The 24900-nt window shown below is 40.5% G+C and overlaps 1 protein-coding gene across 1 annotated transcript in view; it reads right to left on the bottom strand.

Moving 5' to 3' along the window:
* Positions 1-1793: 1793 nt before the first annotated feature.
* lingo3b (leucine rich repeat and Ig domain containing 3b) overlaps positions 1794-24900 on the bottom strand; it is a 48836-nt gene continuing 25729 nt past the window's right edge. The window contains exons 2-4 of the mRNA XM_011486706.3: positions 14508-15117; positions 11282-12025; positions 1794-10862 (exon numbers count right to left, since the gene is read on the bottom strand). Coding sequence (XP_011485008.1) covers positions 10293-10862; positions 11282-12025; positions 14508-15062 — 1869 coding nt within the window. The 5' untranslated portion in view covers positions 15063-15117 and the 3' untranslated portion in view covers positions 1794-10292. The remainder of the gene's footprint in view (positions 10863-11281; positions 12026-14507; positions 15118-24900) is intronic.

Below are 24900 nucleotides of genomic sequence, written 5' to 3' on the forward strand. Positions count from 1 at the left end.
TTAGGAAGAAGGTGGAGATCTGTGAGCAGCAGTATGGTTTCATGCCCCGTAAGAGCACCACTGATGCCATTTTTGCTTTGAGAATGTTGATGGAAAAGTACAGAGAAGGTCAGAAGGAGCTGCATTGTGTGTTCGTAGATTTAGAGAAGGCGTATGACAGGGTGCCGAGGGAGGAGCTGTGGTACTGTATGAGGTCGTCTGGAGTGGCAGAGAAGTATGTCAGAGTAGTTCAGGACATGTATGAGAGAAGTATGACGGTGGTGAGATGTGCTGTAGGTCAGACAGAGGAGTTCAAGGTGGAGGTGGGACTACACCAAGGATCAGCTTTGAGTCCTTTTTTGTTTGCTATGCTGATGGACAGGCTGACAGACGAGGTAAGACAGGAATCTCCCTGGACAATGATGTTTGCGGATGACATTGTAATTTGCAGTGAGAGTAGAGAGCAGGTGGAGGAACAGCTAGAGAGGTGGAGGTTTGCTCTGGAAAGAAGAGGCATGAAGGTCAGTCGTAGTAAGACAGAATACATGTGTCTGAACGAGAGGGATCAAGGTAGAAGCGTTAGGTTACAGGGGGCTGAGGTGAAGAAGGTGCAGGAGTTTAAGTACTTGGGGTCAACAGTTCAGTGTGATGGGGAGTGTGGAAAAGAGGTGAAGAGGCGAGTGCAGGCAGGTTGGAGCGGGTGGAGGAAAGTGTCAGGAGTGTTGTGTGACAGAAGAGTGCCAGCAAGACTCAAAGGAAAGGTGTACAAGACAGTGGTGAGACCAGCTCTGCTCTATGGGTTAGAGACGGTAGCAGTGAGACAGAGACAAGAGGCTGAGATGGAGGTAGCGGAGATGAAGATGTTGAGGTTCTCCTTAGGAGTGACCAGGTTAGACAGGATAAGGAACGAGTACATCAGAGGGACGGCTCATGTTGCCTGTGTTAGCGACAAAGTCAGAGAAGCCAGACTGAGATGGTTTGGACATGTTCAGAGGAGGGACAGTGGATATATTGGTAGAAGGATGTTGGAGATGGAGCTGCCTGGCAGGAGGGCAAGAGGACGGCCAAAGAGGAGATATATGGATGTCTTAACAGAGGACATGAAGTTGGCTAATGTTAGGGTAGAAGATGTCCATGATAGAGTGAGGTGGAAAAGGATGATTCGCTGTGGCGACCCCTGATGGGAAAAGCCGAAAGAGAAAGAAGAATTATGATCTATCAAGCTTGGCTCAGTTCAGATGGGTTAATTGATTTTATCAGCGCAGCCCTAATTGTAATAGAAATTTAATTCTTACTATTCAGCATATGGACATATTTTTGTTATTTTTATTATTAATCTCGTTACATATTTCTGATAAAAGGATGAAAAGGTTGAAATATTTTTTGGAATTTTTATATAAAGTCCAAAAGAAGCCTTTGCTTTATTACTTTATTTACTGGATTGTGGATGAAATTGTTTTTTTCTTTGTTCTTGTGTCTTTGGCTGAAAAAGGTCAACTCAGTCATGGGATTCTGGTCCCAATTTTTTTTTAAATGTTTAAATAAAACTAAATAAATAAACTAAAGAAAATAAAAAAAGCTCATGTGAAAATAATTTGACAGTTTTAAAATATGTTTTTTATAGTAAATACAGTAAAAAAAACGGATGAAAATATATGGTCTAGTGCTATCCTTCTGTTTCTCCTAACTTTTTAAATATAATGAAAAAACATTAAATTTATAATTCAATGTTACCAGACGGCAGCATCAAAAATCAACTTTAGACACAGTTTGATTGTGATTCAGAGAGAAAAAAGAAAGGACACAGGATCCAGTTGGTAGTCACATCATGCTTTTATGACGAAAAAGGAATTCATTTACAAGACAGATAGTATATAAAACACTGAAATAAAAAAAAACAACTCTGAAGTGATTTATAGACATGTACATTATCATTATTATCATCGTTTCCTTTGAGATCAAGCAGCTATATGGGACTGAGCAAAACCTGGGTGATCCCTGGAGAAAAGAAACGGCAGTTAAATTCTATATCTCTATACCTACACTATTTACAGGTCAACAGTCATTTTCCTCTGCCAGACGTGATGTCTACAGATCTGATGACATGATATGGCTAATAGAACTAATATTTACATGTCTCTTTTCTTTACATCCAAGGATCAACACATTATGGCACAAAAAGCACATTATTTCATATCCAGCCAAAGGTTTTTAAGAAGCTGGGAATCAGTTTTTAAACAGTCTCATCCTGACATTGACTTTTAGTAGATTGGAGCATGCAGCACTCATTCCTAGGTTTCATATGTTGATCTAAGAGAGAAAAATTGTGCAAAAACATAAAATAAAAAGAAAGTCTTTTTACAAGATTGGTGCCTGATCTAGAATATTCTAAAAGTTTTCCATTTATCTTTTCATCTTCTTTTGAGTATCGTTGAGCTGTAAAACATACAGCAAAATACCTGTGAGAGCTTCCCATAAAGAGCGGAGGAGGCCAGAGAGCGTCAACATTGGCTCAGACCTGAAGAAAGCAGATTAAATCTGGCACCTTCTCGTTTTTAAAAGACAAAGTTGTCATTAAAGGTAAAATGGAAACCTAGGAATGAGTGCCACACAGGTCTGCTGGAGCCCTGAATGCCTCCTCCCTTCTCAAGATCAAGAATATTCAAGAAAAAAAAAAGAATCAATGAAACCATGCCATTGATAATTCTGCCCCTATAAAGCATTGATCAGTCCCACTACCTTGCTTGGAATATCAATCACTTATCAATCACTATATCTTACATCTGCTTGTGGATGGAGATGTGTAAAAATACAATCATCCGTTACTTATAGAAGATGCATGCTCCTTCGATAATCTGACCTGGATTAGATTAAAAAACAGTAATTGTACTCTATATCAACCTCTTCTGCGATCAGCATTAGCGGCACCCCTGGATCTCAGTGAGAGTGTGCACAACAGTTTGGCCACCCCAGCCAGTGTGTACAAAAGGCATGCATAGATTTCACCTGCTGAGACCACGAGGAACGTCGATCAACTTTTCCAATTTAGCAGATAGTGATGCTCAGAGAAAGAACTGAAGCGTTTTGGGTTCTATGAAGACAGATCCTCAGCAAACCGGCATCAGAACTGTTGCTTTTGGTCAGACTGAGGCCCAACCTGATGCACAGGAAACCAACCGACGCATAGAGGAGCTCACACTATGGCTATATGAGAACCAGACTTTTGAGGATAACAGTCAGTGTGCTTTTTCGAATCTTCGTCAGGGATGCTGGTTCATTTCTCTCCCATAAACAAGTGGCACATCATTCAGTTTCTCACAGTAACGCATCCTGACCACTTGAGGGCAGTGTTGTCACATAACAATTGCAGTCCTCCAGGTGTTAAGGAAAAAAACTGACCAGAATTTGAATTTTTTTTTTAGTAAAGCGCTGCAATGTGCTCATTTTACCTGAATGTCAGCCATCAGCCATCTGCATTTCCTTCTCATAATATGGCCAGAGGAAATTAGGAACACAGGTATTATTGCTGTCTGACACGTGCTAGTACAAGTACACTGAGACAAAAGAAATTGATTCTACCTCCACTCCTGTGTTTCTATGACATTTAGTTCCTAAAGACTGCTTATGGAAATGGAAATAATAATAACCCAATGAGCCAGATTCACATCTCCATCATCCTATTACACCTCGTTTGAGCTCTGATAATTCGCCTCAAACTTACGGTAATCCAATCAAAACAGCAGCTGCAGGATGTGGAGTGAGAGATTGATTTATTAAGATCTAATGAGAATCAGAACAGACAAAAAGCCAAAAGAATACAGTCTAAAGTGCAATACTAAAGCTTTCATAATGATATAAGTTTGGCTTTATGAAAACAAGACCTTTAGTTTTAAAATAGATCATGGTAGATTAGTAGAAGGTTTTAGGCTGGTGTCAATGGCCTGATCTGAGATTTTCCTATAAAAGGTGTCCTCAAAGTTGGGCTTTTTGCTTCCTTAAATGGGGCTTCTAGACAAGAGTACAGCAAGGACAAACCTGAAGAGAGAACAAGAGATGGCTCAGCCTATTTTTCAATGTCAGTTGAGGAGATGGATGTATCTGGCCTCCTCCAGGAGAAATGAACACAAGAGCGTCTCAGCCAAAGTGAGATTACTTCTTGAAAAACTACTCAAAATGTTTGTCCAATAATTAATATCAATTCAATTCTTAAACATACAGCCTTTAACGAAGAAACCGGGGATAAAAACCAAATAACTTTTCTTTTTAAATAGATTTAGCTTGATCCCATTCCAGCTTTCAAAGATGTTTGAGGCTTCAATGTTTCTTTCCATCATGATCAACAAAGACAGTTTTCAGAGAACATTTAGCGTACCGCAGTAGGCAGAAAGTGAGACAAGGCTTCAGCAACAACCCCGTTTCAACTTTAAGTGTGACAACATCATTATTAGAAAATACATACAATATAGTGCATGGGTTTTCACATCCAGAGAAAAAAAAAACCCAACACTGTGCAGAGTGGCAAAGTTCAAGACAGTTTTTTTTAAAGGAATGAAGAAGGTGTTAAATGGGAGGTTTTGTTTACTTGTTGATTTTTTCCTCTTTTTTTTTTGAATTTTTGAAGGGAACCTGGGTCACCCCTTTCTTCTTTTGTCACTACTTCGTGTTTGGTGGCATCACGAGGAGCAACGAATCACTACGTCACAGACTCACCGACCACACAGAACATGTGTCTACTACCACACAACCAGAATCCAGCCTAATACTGTGAACAAAGACAGAGAGGGCTGCTAAGGAGGCAGGCAAGAGAAAGGGAGGACAATGATAGAGAAGATTAGGAAACAAAATGAAACACACTCATCTATTCTCACATCTCTGAATGATGTTTACACAACAACACCATCAAAAATCACCACAGACATTCTCACTGTGTTCTAAACCTAGAGTTTCCACTGAAAAATACCAGGGGATGGAAGCACAGAAGGGATGCTGCGGGGACAAAAAAAGACATCCATGAAGGCCACTTCCTGTTCTCAACACCACAAGGCCAAAGTGCCCAAACTAGTAGACATCGGTAATGTAAGCATTCAAAACTAGGCCATTTTTTTCATCTCTATTCATTTAGTCTCATAAATAATTAACAGCTGCTCAGTTATTCATCCCAACACAGGAGCTGCTGTCCCATCATCCCTGACAAGGGACTGAGAGGAGTTAGCATTTTGGAAGAGTTTTTTCTCCACGTGTGGAGCAATTTGATCAAATTCTGGTTACAAACAGAAAGGATTAACCAACTTTTTTATTAAATTATACAGTTTACATACAGCTTTAAATGAATTGATTCAACTAATACCTTCCTTTTTCCCAATTTAAAATATTTTTTTTGCCAAATTATAATTTACAATTATAGCGTTTTGTAGTCAGCCTTTTCCATAAATGCCTGCACCTTGTAGGATTAATATTGAACATCCTTTTAAATTGGAGCTTCCCTGTTCGAGCCCCTCTAGCATTCTTTGGCAGTCACTCAGATCAGCTTACCAACTGCAGCTGCACACTCTTGAACTGTTGTTGACCTAAAACCAAAGGAAAGATCTGAGCGGTCCGAGCTTTTGCTCTGCCAGATACCAAAACTGTGGAATCAACAGAAAACATTTGCTTTCTTATATAGACTTACCGTACTTATATAGACTTTGACATAATTTGACGTTTAATTTCATCTAAATGTACAGTGTTTATTCCTTGAGAATTTTATCTGTTTATCTGTGCACTTTACTCAATAATGTTGACTCATAACTACATTACTAATATAGTTTCAGGATTGTTCAGAAGAAATGGATAATATTTTGAAATGCATTCTTCAATAAGCATTTTATATGGATTTGCATCAAAACTTGTTGCTTTTTTTTGTTTTTTGCTGATTTTATCCATCAAGCTATGAACACACAGGGCCCCTGTTCAAGAACGTGAGTTAAGACCATAGTGTTCATACTGGACTAAGGAGGGGCTTTTTTTCCATTTCTGCATGTCAGTCACGTATAGCTGGAAGAGACTTGGTGCAAAATGTCGAGGCGGTGCAAATCTCGCAATTTGGGCACAAAACGAAAACGGTTCGGTTAGCGTCCTTGCAATGGCGAATATGAATTACCATCATGTCAGTAAGAGTGGTCTTGGTTTATTTGTATTTGAAAAATACAGATGTCGTCAGGTTCATAATCCTGTCTAGGTTTACCAGATAAACCATTACTGCTCTGAATTTACTGGGTTTCACCGCGTCACTACCAAATCTGAGTCCCCGACTGCAAGGACCATGTTGTTTTCGTAGTTGGAAAGATTTCGGCGCCTTTCAGCGAAAATTTGACCCCTGCCGCATACTCAAAAAGTCACCAAAATGTGCACACACCTAAGATAAATTGCAAATGAATTTCCCACAAAGTCAACGTCACCCCCCCTGAAGACGATGACATCACGGCAAGCAATCCCGTAAAGAAAATTAATGGGCCAAAAATCACTTATGGGTCCAACAAATATTATTCCAAAATACAGTCACGAAACCAGCATACGCGTGTTGGGGATATCCCAAAAAAGTTTTGAAATCATTATGGGACAGCCACACGACCCACGGCTTGGCGAACTCTGAAGATTGGTCACTTTTGTGTTTTTCACAATATGGGAAAACGACACTTTTGTTTGAGCGGTTTTCACAATATTGCATACACTTGCTGCCAGCTCCAGTCTACAAATACCACAGAAGTGTCGTTGACCTTTGACCTTTGACCTTGGGAAAAGGCTGCCATCTTGCATTTTAAAAAAAAATCACTTTTACATCCAGAAAATTCGTCCTAGGGATTTTTAGCGATCGTCTCGTAACTTCTCGGGCATCCATGGTTAGTTACTGTGGACAAAACGTTGGATTTAAAAGTTGTAGATTTTGAACGGCGCGTCCGTGGTGAACTGCAACCGTTGCGATCTTAGCTAGCTCATACAGTTTTTCATCGGAATGTCATGAAAATTAAACATGCGATTCCCTGGCCCACGCTGAACAAAACAATGTAACATACGACAAAACTGTTAAAGAATGTGGGCGTAGTACACAAAAAACTGTTGCAAAAAAAGTGTCGACTCGGCTAAAAAAAAATATTCAGAATTTTCTTTTAAGAATCAACTAAACTAACTAACGAAACTGATAACACCTTGTCAGGCATATCCAAACGAAGTTTTGAAATCATCATGGTTTGGCGGTTTCACAATTTGTGCGTTTTTAAACAATATGGAAAAATTAACTTTTCTTTAAGCCGTTTTCAAAATTTCACGCACATGTTGCTAGCGTAAGTCTACAATCACTTCTGGAGTTTCATCGACCTTTGATAAAAAAGGCAACCATCTTGGATTTTCAAAAAAAAGTACCTTTACTACTGAATACAATGGTAAACTTGTCCTTGGGATTTTTATCAAGAATTGTATCAATTGTCGCAAGCTAGCAAAAGTGGCGCACTGTTATAACTCCCATATCTTTCAATGGAATACAGTGAAAATTGAATGTATAGATCCATGGCTAGAACTGAACACATTGAAAAACACTGGATATGGACATGAAAGGAATGTGATCCAGGTTAGCAATAAACTTCTGTTGCTAAGGACATTCAAAAGTGTACTTTTTCTGATTCGTCTGAACTTACGTTGATCTTTTCGTTGTCCCCAGGCGACCAAAACATAAAATGGTTGCTATGGAGATCAAATTAACAGAAAACCCGCGTGTTGAAGAAAAAGTGGATTTCCTATTAACGTAACATATTACCAATATGATTATCTTAAGCAATGTGTTTGTCTGAGTGAGTTGATGATTCTGATTTCTTAGCTAGCACTTTTAGCCACATTAGCATAACTGGCATACTTAGCATAATTAGCTTCTTAAGCAATGTGTTTTTCTGAGTCAGTTGATGATGCTGATCGCAATGCTAGCACTTTTAGCCTCATTAGCATAATTAACATAGTTAGCAGAAGGAGCTTTGACTTTATCAAAGGTGGGCGTTTAGAGCGACTGTGCTGCGTAGAGGTGGGCAGGAATGACGTGGCCATAGTTCGTAGAGGGGGGAGGAAGGGGAGGGGTAGCTTGAAGCTTTGATTTTATTTGCAACACTTGTTGAATGGCCATGCATCCAGTATGTATGTATGCGCCATGGGAATCACACATTTATGCGCATTTACATAGATTTTTCGTTAGAAGTTACTGCCTGAGGGTGGTGTGTTGATAGCTTCACATTTACGGTTATTAATACACAAGCAACAACAAAGTTGTTGGTGGTGTAACAGAGGATAGCCACAAATAAGAGATTTTCAAAGTAACTTTCTTTTAAACCAATTTTAACCTGTTAACTGATTAAACAGGACCTTTCACAGATTTTTTTTAAAGCAGCTCTGCACCCAAAGAAAAGTTATTATTGATGAAATAATAACTAGCTTTTGTTTTTGAATTCAACAAGTCTATAGTTTTTCTGACTGAATCCAGCTCTGATAAGAAGATTTGTTTTATTTCTATATCATTGCCAACTGAAATATTGATTTCCTGTCATAATTACTTACCCACCTTTGGGTTACTTCCATTTTCCATCGTTTAATCTGGGCTCATTTCGTAATAAACTGGATCAGCAGTGTGCTTTCTATGGAGTTGAGAACAGAAACCAACCAATATGGAGGACTAGGAACTGTAAAACAGTAAACAACCAAAAAGGTCACGGAGAACAAAAACTGAAAAAACACAAAAAAAGGACAAACAAGAAGAAACCCCAAAGAAACTTTTCATTATTTTTTAACCATAAAAACCACAGTACTACTCTCCACTGTACGACGCACATGGTGTGGGTAGGGTTAACATGACTTCATTTACATTTGAAACCTGTCTCCAGCCAGGGACCCCTCCCAAAGGAGGACCCAGTGGGGGTGTTTGGGGAGGTGGATAGAGGGGGGGGATGCACTGGGCTAGGGGGGGCAGAGACATTCGCGCACTGGCCGTGTCAGAGGCAGAGAGAGGGCAGCCAGCATCACACTGAAGTTTCTGTGGTGGTTTTCTTGAAAAAAAATTCATTTATGCCATTTCCTGTCCTTGTGTGCTGCGGGTTGAAAATACACATGAAGATAAGGAGTTCAGGAAGTGATTTTATGAATCATGTAGACACTTCTGTAAAAAAAACTATAACCAAATAATGAGTTTTCTTTCTTTTTCTCTCATGTTTAGGAATCATCTTGGAGAAAAAACATTTGTTTATGGCTGTATTTATAGTATTGCTGGAATATTTTTTCTTTAAATATAGTAGGTTTGTATAACAAGACCCACTGGGCAAGTTTTTCCACTCTTCCTGAGAAAAGGTGCTGCTCTTGAGCTACAGGTAAAAAGGTATTTGTCATGTGAACTCTTCAGTGTGGACTGTGGGCCCAATTTCTGTCTCTGAGTCAGACCCAACTCTCCAAGCTGCTCCCCCCGGGCAGCCCTGGTGAGGTCAGGTTAGCCCCAACCTAAGAGACAAGAGCTGAAGGAGTAGAAAGCCGGCAGGTTTGACTCTCTATGGAAAAAAGTCCCAATGATGTCTGCTGATAGAGAGGGAACTTTGCAGCGGCGTTCTGCCCACAGCTCTTTCGTCTCCTCTGTGTTGGCAGCCATGCTGAACGTGGCAGCCTGTGGCAGCAGGGTAAGCAACCTGTCCGGGCCACAGGCAGCCACAGTCCTTCTCGGTCAGTGCGCTCGTCCCAAACTCACACAGCTAGTGCCATGGCAAGATCTCACAAAGAGAAAACAGCGTGCTTTTATTTTCCATCTTTGATGGACATTGGAAAATGATGTCAATGAGAGAACTGAACCCATGAATTCAGCTTAACTGTCGTTACTGTATAGTAAATGTTAGAACTCTGCATGCTTTGTTCTAATTTGAGGCCTATAATCAAACCCTTCAGAAAAAAAAATCTCTTTAAAGTAGAAATATTCATGCAAACTAAATTAAAGTTTCTTTTTAATGTAACACACTCCATTACCTTTGTTTTTTTTAAAGCGTTCCAATCAGTAGTTTAAATTTACAACTCATTTTTTCGGACATTATAAGTAAAAAACTATTTTAACTTTAAGCTGATGAAGAAAAATATGGTGCGGAGGAACCAGGGATACCAACTTAGCTCCCCCCCAAGAAGTGAGATGCTCATTTGAGATTGGAAAAGCTTCTATAGTGTTTTCAAACTTCTTTGTGAGACAGTGGCTGTGTGTGTTTGCATGCATTAAACACGCGTGTGGAACGTGTTCATGCCTCCCCTGAGGGACCCCTGGCTGCGTTGTTTCATATCATTTTCATGTTAAACTTCCGTGTCCCTCCTGAAGAGCTCCCGGTTGTGGGTTCAGATTTCCGGAAGGAGTACTCCACTGTGAAGTTGTTCCTGCGTTGGCCCCGCCCCCGGCTCCACACAAACAACAGCAGGAAACAGAAGAGGACAACTCCCAGGAAGGTGATGCAGCCCATCGCTGTGGAGACCAAGATGGTTGTTAGGTCCAAGGTGAACTTCAGGAAAACCCGTGTGCTGTTCATATTTGTGTCGTTGAAAAACTCTCCGCTGTACATCGAGCGGTTAAGAAAGAAGGCAGAGGCGGCGTCCATCGGCTGCCCGTGCACTGTGAGAGTGGCAAAGTAAGTGTCGTTGCCGCCAGCGTTACTGGCGATGCAAATGTATGTTCCTGTGTCAGTGAGTTTGGCAAAACGGATCTCCAGGGTCCCACTCGGGAGAACAGTGATGCGACCTGGAGTCTTGGATGTTATCCGTCTGCGTTGTGGTGAAATCCAGACGATCGCTGGCGTGGGTTCTCCGTCAGCTCGACACAAAAAACTCACAGCCTGGCCTTCATTAGCAACCACCTGGAAGATGAAGGACGGGGAGAGGGTGAATAAATGAACAAAGCTATTCAACCCTTTAACACTGGAGATGTTGCCGGCAACACCTAAATAACGCATACTATTTGATTGTTTACCTGATCAACGTGAATCAGCTGATTCTGATGCAGAGAAAAATGCAGTGTTGCACAGTGTTGAATATCAACACAAGGCTGCTTTTCTTTGCTTCAGAATCCACTGAAATGGCATTAATTGCATGAACGGTTGAAGAGTTACAGAGTTACGGTCAAGAGAATGTCAACACTGGAGCTAAAGCTCTGTTGTAAAAGGGTTAAAAAAGGTAACCATAATGTATTACAATATATTACAGGAATTCTTAATGTCTTGCCATCCTAAGTAAAGTAACTTGAATTATAATCAATAAAAGCATAAATTCTCATTACCTTCTGCATCTTACGGTTGCGTATTCTAGGTTTCTGGCATGTAAAGTGATCGAACAGTGCAGAGTCAGTGAAGGCGCTGAGGCTGACCCCCTGCACCTCCACTGGCCCTGCACACACCGGCACCCTGCCGTCAAAGTTGAGGGTCTTGCGCCTTTGCAGGATCCACAACAGACGGCAGTCACACAGCAGGGGGTTCTCGTCCACTCTGAGGGTCTCCAGACTGTTGACAGAGTGGAAGGAGCTCTCTTCCAGCGTCTGCAGGTCGTTGGAGGAGAAGTTGAGCACCCGTATCTGCCTGAGGCCGCCGAGGGCATGGGGCCCGACAGTCACCAACCCTGTGCTTACCATGATGAGCTCTTTCAACCTCAACAAGTCCTTGAAGGCCCAAGGTTCTAATGTGGTGATGGGATTGTAAGAAAGATTGAGGTGGGTGAGATGCACCATATTCTTGAAAGAGGAAGATGGTACGGATGTGATGTTAGTGTTTGTGATGGACAGCCAGTGGAGATCCAGACCCTGAAAACTGAGAGGGGAGATGTACTCAAGATATGGCCAGTGATCAATTTCCAGACCCCGTAGGCTGTAGAGCTTTCGAAAATTCTGGTCCTCCAGGGCAATGATGCTGAGGTGACGAAGGTGAAGAGTGACCAGACTGCGGAGATAGGACAACGTCTGGCCAGAAATGGATGTCAGGTTACAGCGTTCTATTGTGAGATCCTCCAGTCCCAGCAATCCTGAGAAAGCCTGAAGATCAGAAAGAGAAAAATAGATTATTTGGATTTAACATTTAATGGTGCTTTCTCACTAGGTTGTCTGCTCCACAGCAGAGTTGTTTATGTCAGGTAGTCAACTTCATTTGACAGGTCTGAAAGCCATAGATCAGGGGTCGGGAACCTATGGCTCGCGAGCCATATATGGCTCTTTTGATGGTCACATGTGGCTCGCAGACAAATCTTTAGTTATACTTTTATTTCATTAGACCAGTCCTTCTCGGGCGCGATGCGATGCAAGAGGCGCGCAGTAGTGGTGGTGCTTGGAGAGAAAAATCTGCGCCAGCACTTTCAGTTTACTATTATCTATTATTTCACAGAGTTTGTACCACCCGGAAACCTGTGAATTGCCATGCCTAAAACTGCGCGCTCCCGTCTCTGAGAAAGAGCGCGCAGTTGCGGGGACAGGACGTCTGAGGAAGAAAGCAGAGGGTGGGGGGTTGTGGGGACAGGCAGCAGGTGAATCGCGCAGGGATTGTAAAAACGTAAAACCCGCTTCCCGTCACTCACTGCAGCGTGTGAGTGTGTGTTTGGCTCCGCGTCTGCATGTGAGCAGTCTGTCTCACATCTACAGAACATTCAGACCTACGATCACGTTTAAAGTCTCAACGCCTGCGTGAAGCAGAAACTCACCACGTATCAACCGGACTAAACCATCAGCAAAACCACCACGAGAAATACTCATCATTTATTAGCAACAGCATAACAATGTTATAAAAAAGAATCCACAGACTTATTGTACTTTAAAAATGTTGAAATTACATCAAAGCACACATTCACTTGTATAATTAGTTTTAAACATATTGTCGCGGACTGAGTTTAACTTGGCTGTTGGGCCGCGTTAAAAGTTCTGGAGTTCAATGAGCGCATCAAGCAGAGATCTGATTGGCTCTCAGTTCTGTCGCTCAGCCTGTTGTTAGGTAATTTGGACCAATGGGGTTCAGCTATGGGCCGAATAAGGAAAATGGGAGGGCTGGAGCGGGAGCAGGGGAATAAAGTTGGGAGAAGTGCTCTCGTCTCAGCGGGAGAGATTCAGGAGTTGCTGAATTAATTGTACGGCGTTTGTTGCGGTCTGCAGTAACCAGAATAAAGAACTTTAAAAAAGGGTAGGGTTTCCGTGCCTCAGTGTGGGAAAGGGACACTACATTGTTGTATGGCTCTTTCGAAATTACATTTCAAAATATGTGGCGTTTATGGCTCTCTCGGCCAAAAAGGTTCCCGACCCCTGCCATAGATATATATAAACACTGGACTAGTGGTCATTAGAGGAGCTGCAACATTTGGTGCTTGGGAGATGGTAAGAGGTCATGGAAATATGGCATTGACCAAAAAAGCAAACTCTGGTCCTTCAGAAAATGAAAGTTATGGTTAAAAGGTTTCAGTATAAATGTTACCTCAGCAATGCACGTTTAGGTGGCAAATTCCAATGAAAAGTTTATGTAAGTGTGCATATATGTGTGTTTCGGGCTTCTGGGTTTAAAACTCTCACGCTACGCAACTTTTTAAGTACGTCTTCAGCCTCTGCTTACAAAAAAACGCAGCCATTGAACGCTTGTTAAAAGTGAAACCAGGTGAACTTTGACCAGTCAGGGACTCAAATATATATTTGAGTATAAAATTTGTGTATAAAATTATATACTGTACCTCAACTTGTGTATTATTGACACTGTATTCTTTAATGTAGTGGGTCTGTGTGGTCTTTTTAACTGATTGGACCATGAGTCTGGAATAAATTCTATCTATCTATCTATCTATCTATCTATCTATCTATCTATCTATCTATCTATCTATCTATCTATCTATCTATCTATCTATCTATCTATCTATCTATCTATCTATCTATCTATCTATCTATCTATCTATCTATCTATCTATCTATCTATCTATCTATCTATCTATCTATCTATCTATCTATCTATCTATCTATCTATCTATCTATCTATCAAATTTGGTGATGACGTATGGATAGCATTCTTTTTAATTCACAGAAGTGCCAACTACTTGAAAATTGATATGAAGGAGAAATTAATACCGGTAATAGCAGTTTATGCCCGTCTGGAATTCTATGACACCAAGTCAGTCATATTTCAGAATAGAGCTGTAAAAGAAAAAGCATGATTTGCGAGATTTGCACCGCCTCGACATTTAACACCAAGCTTCTTCCAACTGCAGGTTTATTTGTGAATGTCGGGTAGTGACAGTGCATTGCGAATATCGAATGTTAAAAGCGCATTTTTGAATGCGTGACAGATGCCAGACGTGAATGTAGCATTAGAGCCGAAGCACTCCAGGAAGTGATGCAAGCGCCATACATTTTAGAATTTTGAACCAAACAAAAGTTTAAAATTTTAATGTACTTCCTACAAATTCATACAGAGTCTTCCAAAGTATTTTAACATAAAAGTCTAACAGGCTTTGACTTTACTTTCTGTTGTATTTGATGCAGCCAAGCTTACCTTGTGAGAAATGTAAACCAAATCGTTGTCTCCAACTTCCAGGTGTTTCAGGTTCCTCAGATCCTGGAAGGTGTAGTCTAGCAAAATCACCATCTTGTTTTCACTCAGGTCAAGGCTGGTCAGGTTTCCTAATTTGGCAAAGGCTCCCATGGGCACTAACTTCAGCTGGTTTCCCCTAAGCTTTAGCACTTTAAGATTCTGAAGGGCTGAGAAGGCGTTGGGCTCTAAGGTGGCGATGAGATTCTCACTGAGGTCCACCTCCTCCAGCCGTGGATATGGTGACAGGTCACCCGCCTGCACCCAGCGAAGCCGGTTTCTGCTGAGGTCCAGAAGCCTTGTCTCGGTGGGAATGCCCTCAGGGATGTTGACGAGCCGCCGCCGCTGGCATGACACTGACCTCAGCTGAGCTGAGCACTCACACCGTGGAGGACAGGCCTGGCTGTTCCCTGGTAGAGTCAGGGTAATCCCAGCGACCAGTGAGGTGGCCAGAACCCATCTCCACACCCTCAGCCATGGCACTAAGGCACACTGACCAGGGCCAGAAAAGCCAGTCATGACCCTGGTCCTCTGACTCCTCGCCTGTTGAAGGCAGGGTCAGTGCACCAGACTCCTGCAAGACAAGACAGAGGGATAATTTAACAAACTTGAAATGGAAAAAAGAGCAATTTAAAGCCCTTCAGCCTTCAAGTTCATTCAACTTGTAAATGATCTTCATTCCCTCTACATAGAACCTGATGAAAGCTGAGAAAATAGAAAACACACCATGACCCACCATGAAGTATAACTAGTCAGAACCTATCACAGACCCCGTGATCGCTCTTGAATGTTCATGACAATTTGTCTAATTTACCAATGTATCTATGGCTTCAGTTGAGAAATTGGAGTGTCTTGTGAGGAAGCCTCCTGCCTGAGCAGAATTCATACATCTTGCATCGCTTCTGCTCTCTATGCAGATCTATGGCTGCTGCTCCATTTTGACAGACAATAAATATTATATCACAGCAGGCTGATTTCCTCGGCAGCCCTTCAGCATCACATGTGAGGAGAAGCGCATCACAGTGACATCATGTCATGTGCTGGGGTATAATTTGATGGATGCATGTGTGGGCTTGGCAGCATGAATTAGAAACTGTTTGGTCCTTCCAGCATAAAGATGAAATGAATCACCTGTAGTTTGAATTCCCTTCGAGCTGCTGGTTCTCTTTTCCACTCACTGTCAGCACATCCACCACCTGATGCTGGATCTGAAGGACTGCCCCGCATCTCCATGTAGTTCAATGAAATCGAAATTTTTATACTTAAGACCCTTGATAAATTGTTTGTAAGCTCAAGAAAATCCCAACAGGGTTGCTTGTATCTTTCAGAGAGGAAATGGAAGAGAATATATTAATCATCACTTGGGAGTATCATGTTAAAATGCACTCTGATGCTGGCAGTGAAAGGAGACACAGCCAAACAGATGAATAAAATATGGGTTCGTTTGTGCTGAATGGGCAACACTCAGAAGGGCAAGAAAAATGGTTAAAAAATACCTTTGTGTCTCCCGGCTGCATGTTTGGACTCAGAATGCCTTTTCTCGTAAGTTAGATTAAAGAGCCAGCTTTTTGAACAGCGCATCATCTCTAACTCTTGCCAGCTGGCATAAGGGGCATCAAAGCAGGTGCAGCTGTTTTTAAAATACCATTCGACTTGTGGCCGACAAATCCTGCACATATTCCTCAGAAACGTTCAAACATGACCATCCAACACCAGAGGTATGGTCTCATCTCCTAAGCCTCGTCTGTTTACGGAGACAGTGTCTGTTTGAAATCTGGCTCAGTGTTTCCTCTCACTGAGACAAAACCCTGACACAGAAGGGATGCTGCGCAGGCTGCTGCACAAACTGACCCACTTCTCAACGGCAACGTAGGCGCTGTCAGCTGACAGCAGCTCATCATGACCACAACAACAGAGGAGAAAACCTCAGCATCTCTGAGGAATACAGCCCAAGAGAGGATGTGAGAGACATGAGAGCCCCATTTTTCTACTGAAAAAAATGTCCACTCAAAGGATGAAACCAACCATTGAAAAACACAGGAATGTCTTCTGTCTTTTTCTATGCAAACATTTGTCTATTTTGTTTAACCTCAATTGTTTTTTTTCATTTAATAATAAACATCTTAAATAGAAAAATAAAAATGTTCTGCAGGAAAAATAAATCCTAATGTCAGCATTTAAGATTTCTCATTTCATGCAGCATCACCCTCAGGTGAGATTTTTTTTACATTTTTTGTGACGAAGTCAAATATTTAGCTTGAATTGAAAAATGTATTCAATAAAACACAAAAAAAAGAACTGTACATATTGATAATTTCTAACTAGAGTTAAACTGTTTTTACATAGTGAGACATTTTTTATGTGTAGAAGGTTGGCTGGATCAAAGTCATGTACAGATTTTTATAATCCAGATTTTAAAATGACTTTAAATATTCAATTTCTAGCTCATATTTTGTGACATGATGCCTTTCCAGCAACATTTATTGCAAACATTGTTAAGGGTTCCCAAAAAAGCCTTATTGTAACTTCTGAACCGTGGTGCAATGCCCTATTTAATCTGTGTAAGATTGTAAGAATGTGATGCATCTTGTGTTTTTTAGCTGTACATACATAATCCTGTTCTTCAACTCTAATTGTAATACTCCAACATGGAAATGTCCTCATTGTAAGAAAAATAAAGGGTTATTTTCTCTTTTCTAATCTCGATTATCATTTCAGTGCTTATGAGGTTGCGGTTTATGGTTTGAGTAGACCTACTCAAATGCCCCCTTTTAGTAAACCATATTGAAAAGGTTGAATCAAAAATGTTTGCAGGAAATGAGCAGAAAAGCTGAACCAGCATTCTCAGTTAATGGGTTGGAATATTAATATCAATATGCATTATATTTACATAATCTATATTATGCACTTTATTCTTCAGTGCTCTAAATGTTGTAGCCCTAATTTGTTTGTGCAGCTCTGTGCTTATAAGTGGAGTGATGGATGCTGCCTCCACGACCCATCTGGACCGCATCCTGCGGGTCAGAGAGATACAGTTTGGTCCCCCAGGCGCTGAAAGTTGGTGCAGTTTACTTCAGGGTTGTTTTTGTTTAAAAACTTTGTAGCATAATGTGGTTTTCATTTATCAATCCATACAAAAACCAGATCAGCTCTATTCACAATATGGGTTCATCTCAGTGGATCACAAAATCATCAAAGTCTTATTAGTTCAGTTTCAAAAGTGAGATCGTGAATACAGGATCATTATAAATGTTTGCTTATCTGAAAATTGAATTTTCAAAATTAGATTTTTATGGTCATAAAAATGCGTATATTGTTATATGTTAAATATCACAAACACCAAGTTTTAACATTAAAAATTAAATAAAGGTTTTTAAGAGGTTTCCAAAGGTTTGTCTGCAGATCTAAAAGTTCTCCAAAAGTTGATCACTGATACTTTGCATAAGATATTAAGAAACCAAAGAAAATAGCTATAGAAGCTTGTTGTTCACAGTGTGCTGCATTCAAGCACATCATTTAGAAGTAAAACAGAAAGGAAAATAGAGTTTTAAGGTCTGCTAATCAATATCTGCTTCCAGGTCACGATAAACACTGGGTTGATTGTGCTTTCTCCATTGCCGGCCGTCAGTTATGGAATAACATTCCTGCAGAACTGGGCATGATATCTGACCTTACAGGCTTTAACTGCCAAATAAAAACTTACCTTTATAGAACGACTTTTAATGCTCAGTAGTCAAAAGCATTTTACTTTCTTTTATTTGTTTTTTTATTGCATTTTTTATGCATTTTATTGCTGACTGCTTTTTGTAACTTTATGCTGTTTTTATTTTATTCTTAATTTGCCTAATTTTAAATATTTTCTGTCTTCCATTTATTGTGAGGCTATTTGGTACCCTGAAGGTGTTGTAAATAAATATATATTTCAAGCAATCAAGTAAGAATAACACACAAAAACAATACAATCAGCAGTTATACATTCATACAAAGACGTGTCAACCTTGGGATAATTAGACATGAAATTAAATATTGCTTGAAAGGGAGTGGAAGGAAGCGAATTTATATAATCTCACCCCTGTTCTACCATAACCATGTTATTCCATGATTTATCATTATACACTTCATAACTTTTATCAGAGAGAATTAAGAATCCTTAACAATGGTCCTCTTTACCCGCCAGCTTTGTACTGGTTTCCTTTTTCAGCTAGATGTGGTACCTGCACACACAAAAGCACCAATCCCTGGTTTAATAACCATGGCAGTGTTTGTGAAGAACTAACCAGCAAACTCAGCTGACCGAAACCCTCGATAGAATCTGTTAGATTTTAACAGAGCAGACCCAACAATGCAGAAGAAGAGACCACTGTCAGATCAATCACCTCGGCACAGCCACAAACTGATTAGTTTAAATGGCCTCCATCAAGCTTTTCTTAAGCCTTTCAGAATAAACTATATCCATAAATATGATCAAATATTACCTTTGGCACACAATTTCTTTAAAAATAGGAGTTGTTTTCGCCGCAAATTTTTCTACCTGAAAGTGAGACGACGCGATCTCTGAGGCACCGGCTTTTGCTTCTCGAGGCTAATGCCCATTTTATGACAACAACCTGGAGCCGGCCTCGGCAGCGTGTCTGCATTTTGCCCACGAAAACCAAAAATATCCAAATTTGCATTGATGGATGTGATTATTGTAAATATCAAATGAAAACGTTTTGCTGATCACTGCTAGCTCAGCGGAGGAAGTGTGTGTGTGTGTGTTAGCCTGGGGGCGGTTCTGGCAGCGCAGACTCTTCTTGGAAGGGGCTCTTCCTCACTTTCATAGGTATGAATATAAGAACCCACCTGTCTTGGGAGGGTTGGGAGGGGCTGGTGCTCAGAGCATAGGTTTTTGGAGGAATACTCAGAAATGCGTGAATGGATCAAAATATCGCTTTAGGGTCGTTTTGTGAACTATGAACATTATAATACACTTAATAGCTCAAAAAGTGGATTTTGCATGAGACAGGCCCTTTAAAGCAATGCATTATTGATAAAAGAATCATTGCAAAGGCAGCTTCATCCAAAAACTCAAAGCTGAAAATAATTTTTATATTTCATTCTATCAACATTTCTGTGTTGCCTTCTTTTATTTGGTCTTATAATCACATTCTTTATCAGTTTCAATAGCTCCAAGTTAAGTTCTTGAATTTTTTTAAGAAGTAAATCTGGAAGTAATTAATCTGTATAATGTATGACTTCTATTTTATAACGTGATTTTTTGAATAAACTGATTTAGTGATTTTTTGAGGTACTTGTTTTTTTGTACATGGTGTGGGTTGCGTTTTTTTTCTCTATTTACACACTGAGAGGCATAATGTAATGATGAGATGGTTCGCTGCATTTCCTGAGGACTCTAAGATGTTTATAGGAGCCGAGTGTCAAATGTTTGACTTGGTTGTTTGAGCAAACCTTCCCTATAATCCGCAGCTGCCCTGAGAAAAACACAGAAATTAAACACTTTCCCACTTACTCTGATACCAGAAAATTAAAGATTTTTATCTTGCTCATGCTACAGAAGGTTATTTAATCATGAGTTTTCATCCTTTGGTGAGTCGGACCTCTTTAAAGTTGACTCAGATATCTTCCCTGAATCTGGATGGTGGACAAACACACTCAGATAAAGTTCTCTCCTGTCAAACTTTCATATATGCACTACAAACATGGAATTACCATTCGCCAGATGTTAAGCCAACATCAAGGATGAGTCTAACCGTTACTCAGACAGCGAGTATGTAAACCACGGGTCAGCCCTCCACTGGGAAAGAGGAAGAGCAGAAGAGATTAAATCACCTCAGAAGCTAAAAATACTGCGGCTGCATTTCAGGCAGCTGACCTAACAAGCAGATGTTGTGATGCAACCCACTGCCCAATCATGCATTCATCAGCAGCTTGCATAGGCACAACACCGATGACCACAGCCAGATGTTTGGCAATCTGCTTTACCCGTCACCATCAGCAGAGTCTGATCAAAACCAACAAGCAGTCAAAGAGTACATATCAAAAAACTGCAGGGAAAAATAAAAGGTGGTGGCTTTTTGCTTGTTGTTTCTTAGTTTGGATGACTATAAATAGGTCATGCATATTGACTGGTAGCCTTTATAAGTCATTATATTTTACCAACAGAGCGTGGATCTCCGCAACCCAATATCCCTTCTGTAGCATCCCTGCTTCCTCTGTGTTGTCTGCCTTTTCCATCTCTCATCCTCTCTCGGTCTGTCTCACACTTGCCCTCTACTACACACAGTCACACATTCAATAAAAATGCTCATTTAGCACATGATGTCAGGGCAGCCAAGCGGTCAGCAGGTTATTAAAGAAAGCCTTTTTCTGTATTGTTGCAAATATTGCAGGAACCAAACTTGACAAGTTTTTACTTTTTACGCTTAAGATGACAGCTTATGCTAAGTTACTTTAAGTCCAACAATAAATTGGTGCTTAGTCACTGTCTTTTAAGGCCAAGTCAGCTGTGGAATATAGCTCAGCTGCTCTCGGGTGGAAAAGGAAAGGTAGGCGTTTGACCAGAGAAAAAGAGAAGGGCTTTAGAGAGGCTTAGAGATCTTTTTAAAAGAATAATTGATTTCTTAAAGACCTCACCAAGTGAAAATCTAGTTTTTAACATGTTCTTTTAGAATTTACCACATGATGGAGGACATATATGAAGAAAATTAAGCTTAAAAATGCATTTTTGAGTATTTCTTTATTCAAACTGTTGTAAATCAGGAGCACAGGAAAAAAATTCCATTTAAAAAAGATCACGTTTGTTATGTAGAAAATACAATGGGTGGGCCACAAGCTCCCTCCGCTGCTCCATTCTGATGCATCCACTGGCAGACAAACAGATCCATGCACATCTTCGTTTTCCTTGTCTAAGCTGGAATCTGTGCGGCTGTTTATCAGCAATATTGCTTACCATTTTTATTGCACCTGTTAGGTTGGGGGTGTGAGGGCCTGCAAGCTAACGGAAGAGAGTTTAAATAGAGTTGTGGGTGACGGGAAGGGGGGGCTTGCTTGCTCCATGCCAACAGTGCTGCCCAACACTCAGACACAAATTTCTTAAGAACTACTGCCGCTCAGCAAAAACTATGTCCAAAAAAGCAACAAGTTTTTTTTTTTTAATTTGGCTAAAAATGGCAGAATCATAATTAAAATACCACTGGGAACGCTTTTACAAAGATCAAAAGATCATCTGGGTAATTAATGATCACAAACAAGAGTTCAGCTTAAAAAGGAAAATTTGGTTTGCTATCCAGCTAACACCATTAAAGTTTCACCAAAAATTAAAACAAAGACAGTTTTCCTCAAAGAAAACAGAACAGAACCCAAGGAGATGAGAACAAAAGAATTCTGGCCAAAGATCCAGACTGTTTCAGTCATTTATCAACATCATGGTACTCGTTATCACCGCACAGAGTTACAGACAACAGCTATGAGGCTGTAATGAAAGAACATTTTTCAAGCTGACATGATATCAGTGGGCTGCAGTATGCAGTGAGAGGGACACCGCTCCTGCTTCAGCGTGCGCAGAATGATGATACTCGTGACATGAAATCTGACTGGAGCAGCCTCCTCTTCCTGCTACAAGGACTCACTGACGCATCAACACAGGATGGATCAGGCCTGACGTGCTGCCTTGCTGGTTGGATTTAAAATACACAACAACCTTTGACTTGAATCGCACTTTAACGCTTCAGTGGACAGTGTGCAGCAAAAAATAGACGTAAAAATCTGCAACTTGAATTATGGTTTTTGTTTATGGTTAAAATATCGGTTGTAGTTAAGGTACATTTTACCGTAGTAATTTCTGTTGCACCCTTCCCTTAAATTGTTATTGACACTTGATTTCACGTAATTTCAGCTGTTTAAAGGCTCTGGGGTTTAATCATCGATGGTCTGAGCTCATCCAAAGCATGCAAGATGTCTTTGGCCAAGCACCGAACCACCAAAGATTATGAACGTATTTCATGGATATTTTGCTGTATCACAAAGATCTTTTCTCACATTTCCAAAATCTCTTCTTATTGAAATGTCAGATCTCATTATTATTGGATTTGCAATCGATTACCACATTTTCATGATGCTTTTGGAAAAAAAAAAAAAAACCACACCATTAGATCAAACTAGCAGAACTTCCTCAATCTTTTGATGTGAAAATAAAAGTCCTTCATTTGTGCTGGAACTTATTTTCATATATTAATGAGCACAAAGAATACAACTTGTCATCATCTCAATAGATTGTGAAATAAGAACCATATCATTTAGGCTGTCTTGCAACTGCACTCCTACATCCTGGGTATGTTTGCTTTTGTTGTCTGATAATATTTGACAGTTTACTTTAAATATAACATGACAAAAAAATAATGTATGTTGTTCTTTAGACACACAAATCCTTGCAGAACTGTCTGCATGAAACAACCCTTTGTTAAACTAATGATGAAGTGATGAAGAAGACGTGAAAATCCCCAAAGATTTTTTTTTGATCTGAGTTCTCTAAGGCAGGTATCCGGCTTGTTTTTCCTGCTCCACCCACATGATGAAAGTGTGTTGCACCAAGGCACGAGTATGGGAAATAAGAAGGATAATGGCCCTTGTTGGTTATTCGCCCATCCCGGTAATTCAGACTCACGTAGACAGTGATTATAAAAGGATAGAACTAAAAGATAGAAATACAACCTCAGGACTGATGAAAGCTAATCTTGAGAGAGCTTTTGTGCTGACGTGCTAGACTAATGACCAGAGTGCATCTAACGCCAAACTTTTTGAACTGTGGAGCCCAAACTCTGCCCTCAGTTGTTAAACCGCCTCAAAGTCTTTCAGCCTTACAGTGGAACTAGACACGCACAGTGCATTAAGAGTAATGCCTGACAGCCACAAGGGAGCTGCACAACAAACAAAACCAAAACAAGCTCAGACCCAAAACCACAAAGGACAACAAAGAAATCTGATTAAGAGCAGCTTCTTTTGGAGAATCCTCACATGACTTCCTGAACAAATCAGCCCAAGAATCATTTACTGCTGAAAGCAAAAATCTACCTTCATGTCTGAACGGCTGCCTGTGATAAAACGTGAAAAACAATAAAAAAAAAACTTTCACTGAAAGCTCCTGAATTCAGAATAGAGCTGTCTGGGATGATGTGTGGGCAGGAGGTAGACGCTGCTATGAGGATTAGAAAGGAGGTGAGCCCAAAAGGTCATTTTATCTTTCTCTTTTTTCCCCTCTCTCCCTGCTTGCCAGCATCATGCTTTCGCTTTGAACTTCACCGACACTGAAACATCAGTGGAGGGCATCGGCACAACGGGGAGAGGAACTGGCAAATCCATTGACGCTGATAGCTTTAATCTCTGTCTCAGTACAGCAGAAGCCACTGAATGTGATTAGTTACATGCAGCTAAGCTGAAATATATTGACACAAAGGCAGTAAATGGCCACAGAAAAAATCACTGCTTTCATGGGTGTGCTGACGAAATGATTTGAAACTTGAATAACTTTGCCAAAACACTAGTTTGTAAGCTGTTCAGGAAGTACCAAAGCATTTAGAAATCTTATAATTTAAACTCTCACTGTCAGATTCCTTCTTGAAACATTTTAAAAGTGCTGCATCAGCCCCTCTTTTAGAAAAAAACACCTGCATGTGTTGAAGTGGAAGATCCCACTGAACACACATTACAAGATAAACAAGGCTGAACTTTGACCGATAGCTAGGACACTTGAATTTGATAGTAAAGTATAAATTGGGTCCCTTTTAATTTATGGAAGTGCCAACCATTTGAAAATAATTTATGGAGGAGAAATCAATAATTGCGGTTTGCGCCCAGACAAATTTAGACGACGCCAAGGCTGAATCTGAATTCTTCCCCTACCCCTCTGGCTTCTCCCTATCCCTCTAATTGTAGGGGCATTTGGTGGGATACGGGTGTCAAAAATAGTTTTTGAATGGGAAACCCTCGCAGCGGAGGGCTCTGTATCCTTCCGCAGGGAGGGTATTCCACGTCGCGCTATGCCGTGGAGGAGATGTGCATTTCTTCTTTTGGTTGTGCTCTGAAGCGCTGAAGTTTACACGTAAAAGTAAGTAATGACCTTTTGTTTTAACATGACTTATTAAAGTTAGAAAACTGATGTTATTCATTTTCCAAGCACTGGCAGCTATGCGCTAACGTAGCTGACCGACGACTATTGATGATGCCAATAAGTGGGAGCAACGTGCGAGTTGGAAGACAATACTTTTCCATAACTCTCGATTTGGAGGGCTAAATGTAGGGGTAGGGAGAAGCCGCAGGGACAGGAGAAGAATTCGGATTTGGCCCAAGTCTTTTATATATA

This window comes from Oryzias latipes, chromosome 17 (assembly GCF_053564925.1).
Source record: "Oryzias latipes strain Hd-rR chromosome 17, Olatipes_Hd-rR_3.1".
In the NCBI taxonomy this organism is placed as follows: domain Eukaryota; kingdom Metazoa; phylum Chordata; class Actinopteri; order Beloniformes; family Adrianichthyidae; genus Oryzias; species Oryzias latipes.